Source organism: Motacilla alba, chromosome 4 (genome assembly GCF_015832195.1).
Source record: "Motacilla alba alba isolate MOTALB_02 chromosome 4, Motacilla_alba_V1.0_pri, whole genome shotgun sequence".
Classification (NCBI taxonomy): Eukaryota; Metazoa; Chordata; class Aves; order Passeriformes; family Motacillidae; genus Motacilla; species Motacilla alba.
The window spans coordinates 67202461-67212199 of record NC_052019.1 but is presented as its reverse complement, the minus strand read 5'-3'; the positions used below and the strand labels follow the sequence as shown (position 1 = coordinate 67212199).

Here is a 9739-nt window from a genome sequence, read left to right as displayed (position 1 = left end):
ACAGACTGATATTTAGAACAAGGAAAACAAACAAACAAGCAAACAAAGCTCAAATCATTGATTTCACAGTTTTTTCTACCCCAATTCTTATCTGAATTCTACAGCCACATTCAACCCTTAATATAATTGCCAGGCTAATGGAAAGTATCAAAGCAAAGAGAAGAACCACTGATTGCAGCCACCTTTGCTGCACTGTAAAGGTGGGGGCAGAAGAATTTACAGAAGGTTTAGTTTAGTACACCTGGCCTCATTTGTAGCTCCAGCAGAACTAATCTCAGAGTCTTTTTCTATATTGAAGAGCTAAGCCCAGCCCTGTCATCCCATGCAAGTATTTTGGACATTACTTACTGCCGAAGAAACTTTCCACTGCACTCATTTGAGGAAAACTTTTCGGTGAAGTTACTCAAAACTGCAGGATTTTCTCTCAGACATACAGTGAGTTTAGCAAACAAAAATATAGCAAGAGATATATGAGATTTTAAGAATGTGTCTTTATATGGCTCAAGGCTGTTCAAATCACAAGCAAGGATAGGAAAGTTCAGGCCTTGGCACCCTCTGCCCAGAATAACCCGTAATACAACAACCTTCTCCTTCTGCAAAAGCCAAACAGCAGAAAATGTCCTCTGCATTAAGCTGTCAGTGCCACCTGGCAAGACTGAGTTACAAGCTAAACTCTGTGCTCAATACCAGAAGGGAAGGCAGCAACCTGCCCTGGTTGAAACAGCAAATTCCCATAAACAAAGTGTCCATCTTGTAAAAATTAGTGTACTCTTAACTTAATAATTCATCCTCCTCCTGCATTTTCTAGGCAGAATCAGATTAAATACCTATTTTAATCCACGGTTTTATTATTCTAAATTTTTAATAATTTTGTTCTAAGTGATAAAGGAAGAAAACAAAGTGAGATCTGTAATCACAATTTTTTTTCTTCCATGCCCAAAAGGGCTTCTATTATTTCGTCTCAGCAGATCTAATCCCCCCCTTTACCTACTTTGAAACTGAATAAATTGCACACAGATGCAGAAGGTTACGTAGTGACCAACCCTCTAAGTTTTATCACAGTATAACTGACCAATGTTAAAAAGTCAGAACATGCCAGACAAAAGGACTCAAACGCTTTAAAACATTTAGAATAAGATGTCATTTTGTGAAACGACTTTGGTGCTTCTTGTCCTGCTAAGTGGATTTATGATCTACCTTGAATTTGGCAGATCAAGTTTGTTAAAGAATATTTTAAAGTCTGAGGCATGGCACAGAGAACGACCATAACATTAGTAGCAAAGAGTAAACCTGGCAAATGCTGCAGTGGAGGTTTCTCCTCCAGCAACAACCTTACCTGTTGTAGCACTTCCTTCCAGTTTTGTTTGAACAGCTGGTAAACTGGAAATGAACTTGTGGATTTAAGGGCTTATAGTCTTTTCCCTGTAGAAGGATAACCAAATAACCCCCTGAATCCACACATCCCTGAAACCCAAAACAACTTTTATTATTGGTTCCTTTTTGCTGAATGCCCTTCTCAGAGAAAAACAGAAATGAAAACAACCTCTCTTCAGTTATTGTTCAGCCAAGAACATGCTGCTTTTCACCATGCAACAAATGGAATTAGGTATTCCCAGTTCACTATGTGCTACATCTACCCAATGCTGCTGCTGTACAAACATGCTGAGACACTTCCATTGCTTCAGAGATCTGAAAGATAAAGAAGGCTATGAACACATGACCAATGACATTTCAAGTACAGCTGACGATACCTGTTTGTGATGCAAGATGTCTTATGGGAAATTTATATACAACAAACATAACTTAATAATAAAAGGTTGCAATTTTGTCTCATTGTTGCTCTAAATTTTTTTGAACAAAGTATCAAAATTAAACTGGGACATTTTCTGGCTGTATTTATACAGAACCAAGTTCCGGCTTGTCAGGACATCCTGCTAGTGAAAACCTAGACAATGGAGTTAAATGCCAAAATTTAGTTAGACTCTACTAATATCTAGGAGCACACACACAATCAGAATTCCAGAGCCCTGTAAAACTGTGATCTCACCTTCCCATTCTAGCCTTTTATATATCTGACCCATATAACGCTTCTGGGTGAAAGCCTTGCAGGATCACACCATTTCAAAAACCTAGGTGGCAACTCTTACTAGTTTTCTCTTTCTTAAATTGAACAATAATTCTTAAATCCAGGTTTCCTTGGGATAGTTGTTGGAAATACCTCATGGTTTTACACAGTAACACCAGGAGCCAAACATTAAGTGGCTTGGTTTTTCTTTCTCAATCTCACTACCTAAATTTTTCTGATGTACCAGGTACAGTGCAGTGATGGAGATCCAGGAAAATTTTCCTGCCTACCTCAGCTGGAATCCATGGAGACAAATGGACCATCAAGTCTCTCCTGCACTTGTGACACAGGTGGGTGTTTCCCCCTCATTTCCCTCATCACTGGAGGGTGATGACAGCTTGGATATCATGGCAAGCTCTGATCCCTCTGCTGCTGTAACGTGAGAGGCAGCTGATGTTAGCAAACTCCAAGACGTTGCTGCTACTTGAGCATAACAAACAGGGCTCAGGGAGAGTAAGCAGCAGACACTTTGCAAACACTGAGCTCTGCCAGTTCACTGCCCCTGCCCACAGCACTGCACAGAGTCAGGAACAGCTTACAAAAAAAAGGGGACAGGAGATAAAAGGGACTAAATAGGCAATAACTCTTAAATAAAAGACTGGCTATCCCAGGTTGAAATGTTCAATTAATAATTTTCCAGATCAAGGAAACTTGATCTGTGACAACTCTTCACCCTGTGACTTAAATTACTTAAATTTCTCCCATCTTCTTGATGTACCACAGAACATACAGCTGTCAGAATTTGTGATGAAGAACACAACTTTACAGCTGTAACTGCTGTTTTACTCTGAGCTCACACTTGCCTAAAAAGCCCAAATAAGCAGATTTCAAATCTCACTGTGAAGAAAATACCAACACTTCAGTGCAGTAAGTATGTAATTGAACTGAAAACATTTTACTGTACCCTGACCACACCCTGACAGCAGCACACTGAGCTCCTCTGCTCCAAGTGGTGCTTTAGAGGGACTGTTATGCTACCTGTCAAACTGAAAAATTAAAATAAACACAGAGTCAGGTGTCTAGGAAGAATAAAAGCACTGGTACTTATTACTGACACAAATGCAGAGTACTAAAGGCTGCAACCTAAAGCAACACAAAATGCCCAGCAGAGGCTAACTTAGACTATCTCCTCCTTTATCTGATTTCTGCTTGGGACTTGATAGTTTAAATTGAAGAATGCATGAAATCCTTCACAGTCATACAGACAGACAAAAAATCTAATATTAGAAAATGAAAATATATTTATCATCTTCATGGTTTGTATCACCCTTAGGCCACACAGCTGATCAGAATGAAAAGCAAAAGGAACTAGTGAGAGTGCTGCTGTTCCTAACATATGAGAAATGGAACTCTCTCCAAGAGGGGCCAATGGTAGTGGAAAAATTGACAAGCATATGGATAGTATCTGTAGAAAATTACAGAACACAGGGAAAAAAGCACAACCTTCTAAAATTGCAGTGACTACACACTCTTACAGGAATATCTCTAGATTTTCATATTATTCTGCAAAGCACCACTTAATAAGGAAAAGTCAGCATTTTAATAAATGATGATTAATGAACAAACATACAAACACAACACTAAAAATTTAGGGCAACAGGTTTCACTTTATCACTTCTCAAAATCAGGTGAAGGAAACATTCTGTATTTTTTCCAGGTAATACCAAGTGGGACACTGTCAATGGAAATTTTTACTCAAAGAAGAAGGGTTTGCTGGTTTGCTCTTTTTTTTTTTCCCTTTCTCTTGGTTTTTATTTGCTCTTTTTTTTTTCTTTAAGAAAGCTACAATCAAATAAAAATATGTAGCATACTGGTAAGTCTGCCTTGCATATAAAATCAATTACACAGTTCATAAACCCAGTAATAGGAGACACATTACCTTGGGCTGGGAAAAATTCAGACCCCCACAGAAAGAAGAGGGCAGCTCTTGCTGTGGCAAGATCTGGAGCTGCCAAGCCAGGTGCTGGCTCTGTAGCAGCTCAGGTCTGCAGCCATTTTAGCCCAAAGGAAAAGTTCCTGGAGGACAAGACAGAAAAGATGCTCACCTTGACCTGGGCTTCAACCTCCAGCACTTGCTTCTTGTGTTTGCCAGGAAGGTTTGAATTCCCTCACTGATCCTGTCAATCCCTTGTTCTGTTGACACCATTAACAAGATCAAAGCCTCAGCTGCTTAACTGCTGTTGCTGATTACATACAGCAAGATTAATCCTCATATATTGTAGCTTACCTAGAAATAATTATTAAAAACCAGGACATTGTCCTCTCTACTTCATGACTCCCACAACTACGTATTCTTCTCAAAAGCAGGTATTAACCCTAAACATGGAACAACTTTGCAGTACAGATTTCTGGCAAAAAAAATATGCAAAACATGTAAACATTTTAAATTATCTTCTTTTTTCCCCAAAAGGATTTTCTTCTTTGTATTTTAACAGACTCGTCCCTCAAGAACACCTTAGAAAACCTTCACTTTTGGTTTTTTGTTTTGGCTTTTTTTCAGTGTTTTATTTCCCTTCTACTGTTCTTTTTGCCTGAGTTTGTACTGACCAAACTGAAGAAGGAAAAATATAAAAGGCTGAAAAACAAACAATTGAAATCTTGGTTTTCCTATGACTCAATTCTTTTCCCTGACATCAAAAAAGCAAACAACAACAACAAAAAAACCCACCGTGCACATGTCAAACAAGTGACCAATCTAATTCCCCTTGGAGATACTTAAGAACATATTGCTAAAAAACTATCACACAACTCAGTATATGATACTGGTTGGTTTTGCTATCTAACAATTAAAATTATATTCTTTCTTATAGCAGCTACCAGTAAATTCAAGTTTTCTTGACCTAGAAATAAACTGTTTTGACAAATTTTAACAAAATCTCTACATACAAGGAAATATTCTTTACTCAACTTTGTAATGCTTGTTTCAACTACATTTGTCTTGGACACTTAGAATATATTTAATTTATACGAACAAATGATTTGTGGAATGGAACTGGCAAAGTCTCCAAGTTTCTCCTGCCTCTCAGGAAGCAAATAGTGCAGGAAGGCTTAGGATGCTTTTACACATAGGAGGTTGCCCGAAACGAGAGAATTATTCATAATTATATTTCTCCAAAATCTGAACTCTTTATAGATGTCCCAGTTCATTTTGCAAAATACTGACAGGTCCAAAATGAATCTGAACAGTTTGCTAATGCCAGAGCCTTAGTATTAACTGCTGATAACTCAGGAATTCCACATGCAAGCACCCTCTGAAGTTACAGTTTTACTGTCCTTGTAGATAAGAATTCATTGGTTATCTAGCTGTACAGGAGGGCCTGTGGGAACTCTTTTGAAGAGTCTTCTGCAGCAAACAACTCACTCTGATAACATGAAGAATTTGATTGTTACTTGGTTTTAAAGCAGTATTTTTCCCATGAACAGTATTAAGAAAAAAAAAAAAAAAAAGAAAAAGGTATTTAAGTGATATGAAGAAATCCAGGGCATCTGATTCATCAGGAAGAAACACTGCGGGAACCAGCTATTCACCAAGAAAGCAAACACATGTAAACTCAACAATTCTAGCTGCTCAAGCCATCCTGTTCAGATGTGTTTTCACTTGCCTTGCCAGCCACAGCGATTATGAATACAGTACTTAAAACTAAATTGCTCAAAATTGTCACTTCAGTCTTGTTTCGTGTAACCAGATGAAATAAATCCTCCTCAATCTCATACAGGAATACTGAACGCTGACAGATTTCCACAGTTCTCTACCCACACATTTTGGCATCTCAAGAATCAATTCAAGTTAATGAGTTTCATACAGTAATGAGAAAGCTGCAAATAAAATGAGACAAAATTGTGTTACAACAAAATGCAGAATTATGATATGAATAAAGCAAGCCTGGATACAATCAGCAGTCAGTTAGAATGACAAATTCTGTGTGGTTTCAAATTAAATAATTTTAATGGAGCCTTGTAGGTTAGATACAGAAATACAGTTGCAGACAGCCAAGAGTTTGGTTGCAAGTGTCCAGGATTTCCAGGCACTGCTACTAATATCTAAGTTTCTAAGGATGTCATTAACAAAGAAAAGTTTGCTTAAAGTTTCTTTGTTTAAATGAGGATAAATTTTTCCAAAGCTCTTTTATCTTCATTTTTTTTATTTTCAAGCTGTTTTACATCAGAATGTCTTTTGAGTTTGTTTTTTTTCCTACTAACATATTTACAACAAAATTGGGAAAAATAACATGTGAAGGCATTACATTTGTTTCTCCTGACTGTGCTTACTGGCCAGGTGTAAAGTCTGGAGTCTGTACACGTACAAATGCACCACTTTGGATCCACCCTTCTCACTGAGGCTGTATTTAGCTGTCAGTTTCTCCATGGACATTTTCCATGTGCACTTTGAGGTAGTCATTCCTTGTAAACTTCTTGTGGCAGAGCTGGCACTCTGCCATGGGACGGTTGGGGTTGTGAGTCAGCTTGTGTCGGATCAGCATCTTCTTCAGGCTGAAGGACAGGTCACAAACCTGAGGCAGTAAAGACAAACCAAGTATTAAAATTTCAAGCATGTGTTAACACTCCTAAGGTTACGTCACTGAGGCCACAGCCACGCATACCTGCAGTACTTAATAAATGAGCTGGTCTTTGGAAGAAAAATTCCTTCAGAGAGCACCTGAAAGATTGTCACTCTGCCTGGCATCTCTTTATGCTGTATATTAGGAGTGGTACCACAGGCACAGGATGCTGTCTGTCTAAAAAAGACTCAATCTTCAAAATACCAACACATTGAGGTGGCCTGGTAATACTGTGGTGCTTTGTTCAGTTTGTTGGGTTTTTTTTAAGCTACTGTTCTATCTCGGATGCAGCAAAAATTGTGACAAAACATCACGAGCATCCACCAGTTCAAATGAAATATTTCATTCCTGACCTCCAGAATGACACCTGCAACTTCCAAAAGAATCAGTTCCAATTGCTCAGTTGCAAGGGGGGAGGAGTGAGAATGAACAAGTTCTGAAGACCGCAAGAAAGGTTAATTATTAATGTAAAGGAAACCTCCTTGTTCCAGCCTTTCTCTGCCTGGCCCAGAAAATGGCAGACATCTGGTAAATGAAGATGCAATTCCTTTGCATTATTATCCAGTGTCATGCTTTCCTTCCTCCACTGTACTCCAAGCAGCCCAGTTCATTCTGCCATTTGAAGAGATGGACAGAGGCATGAGGGACTCTGCCCATACTAAAGCCATTCCTTTATAAAAACCCATGTATTGAAGTTAAAATTAAAACCAAAAAAGGTTAAAAGAACAAGTTCAGCAAAGAAAAGTTAGAATTAAAAGTTAAGGCAAGACACCAACTCTACTTAAACTGTGCAGTTATACTGTCACACTCACCTACGGTGCAAGGAAATACTCGAGCATGAATTTGACAGGGAAATGAAGAAAAAAAAAAAAAAAGCAGCAGCTGATCTGACAAATGAAATAGACAAGAGTCATATAATTAAACAAGAATGAAGGCTTGCAGTCTTAAAATTCCATGTTCATTCCAGGCTTGCACTCTTAAAATTCCATGTTCATTCCAGACAATACCTCTTTCATGCAGAAAAACCTCAAGGAACTCAGGACAATCCCTCTGGAGAAAAACGAAGCTTTAAATTTATACTGGCACCCAACTACTGCAAATGCTGAATGATGACTGATTCCTTTTGAAACCACAACAACCAGAGCTGACTATGCAAGTAGATCATCTTGACCTCCAGCATATGGATTTTATGCCAATTAAGGCTAAACCATTAAATGACCATAAAACGGCAATGGCCAGAGGCAAGTTTTGTACCCAAAATAATTTCTCCCCACACTGCGTGTGCTGCTGCACTAGAACATTTTTGACTTTATGACATGACGCAATGCTGAAGACCTTCATACTACAACTGCAGCTATCCAGCTTTTCCCCCAGTGAATAATCTCTGAATAAACCTCTTTGAGACCCAAGCAACAGCCACCACTTCGTTACTGACAGTGAACCTCAGTTACAGCACTCACTGGTCAGCTCTGAGCACTGCTTTTGCCAAACCCAGGTTTCTGTTTCCCCTTCACAGAGCACACAAGGGGAACCCATGGCATTTATCTAACCACAGCCACAAATACCAGTGTGCTGGAAGCGTCACACACTTGTAAATACTCCATGTTCCTTGAGAGCCAGGAGGCCAATCAGGAATATACACACATACAAGATGTATGTGTGCTCTGTGTATCTCACACACATCTCTCCATTTCTAAAACAAACAGCTTATAACACAGACTCAAAGTACATTTCTTCAATTTATTCTGCTCATGTGACCAATGTAATAGGTCCTTCTGTTCCTCCAAGGCTCTAACATGTTGTGCTACCTTCCTTCTTCAAAAAAACACATGGAATGCACAGAATTACTAAAGGTATGGCACATCCTGTGCTGTTCTTATGCAGAAAAGTTTCGGCGATTTTTTGAAGAGTTTGCTTCATATATCAATTTCGTAAGCAAGACTGGTATTTTACAGATTTACAATCACTCTTGCTAATGTGCACTTGAGCTCTAATCAGTCTCTTCAAAATGATCAAAGTTTTGGTCAGGTAGGGAGGATGGAAAGACTGACATTTGAAATAAAGTGTAAGGTCAACCAGAGGCAGAGTAGAAGGAAATACTGTATTGGAAAGAAACCAGGACAGGCAGTACTCGACCTTTCTGCCCCTGCAAAATAATCTATTGTCTCTGAGAAAGTGAAGTTCAATTGGCCTTCCAGTAAAAAACAGGCTGGTCTGGAGAGGACAGACACCTAATTTTCCATGAAAAATTGCATTTCTATATTTCAGTTATTTTCACTTTTCTAGGTGACATGTATTAGAATTGCCATCTTAAAATGGGAATATTCAATTTCCACTATGATGCGTGGGATGAGAAAGCTTTGAGACATTAAGGTCCGAAAAAGCTTTTGCTGACTGATAAGACACAGGAATAGACACATAAATAAACTGTAGCACCTTCCTCAAACACAGTACAAGGATTAGTTTCAAATGTAACTCAATCCTGCACTGTAATGACTGTTCCATGTGCCTGAGAGAGAGGAGAGTGAGATAGGAAGAGAAGACATGATTTTTATTTCTGACACTGAAAAAAAACCTCTATTTAAAGCAAAAATATATGCTAAAAGAATACTAGAAGAATTGGTATGTGGTATTCCAAAGGTAAGAACTTGTGGAAGTTGTAGTCATAAATTACCACTCAAGTCATTATATGAAAAATAATTAGAGCATCTACAGCTATTTTGAGCAGAATAAAACATTTTAGGTGAAAATACTTGAGTGTAAAAAGGAAATTTAGTATCAGGTAGCCCACAATAAGTGTCCCCCATAGGGACATTCTTCTGTAATTGTCCACTACTGCTTTTCCTGTAACTTCTACATAAACATCTGGAATCATACAATGTGCAAGACAGCTCTGGAGGAATGGGCTGCTCTGGGTGACATTTACTGTGTCTCCAGCATGTCCAGAACAGGAGCCCAGGTGAAATAAGGAGAAATGATTGAAAACATCAATTATCATCCTCTCCAAGCGTGCATTAAGCAGGTGCCCACCCATGGTGGGGCACCTGGATGACTG

At 38.6% G+C, this 9739-nt stretch overlaps 1 protein-coding gene across 1 annotated transcript in view; it reads right to left on the bottom strand.

Annotated features, from left to right (window-relative positions):
• Positions 1–2805: 2805 nt before the first annotated feature.
• The window catches only part of PRDM5 (PR/SET domain 5), a 50609-nt gene continuing 43675 nt past the window's right edge, over positions 2806–9739 (bottom strand). Inside the window, exon 14 of the mRNA XM_038136247.1 lies at positions 2806–6636. Coding sequence (XP_037992175.1) covers positions 6472–6636 — 165 coding nt within the window. The 3' untranslated portion in view covers positions 2806–6471. The remainder of the gene's footprint in view (positions 6637–9739) is intronic.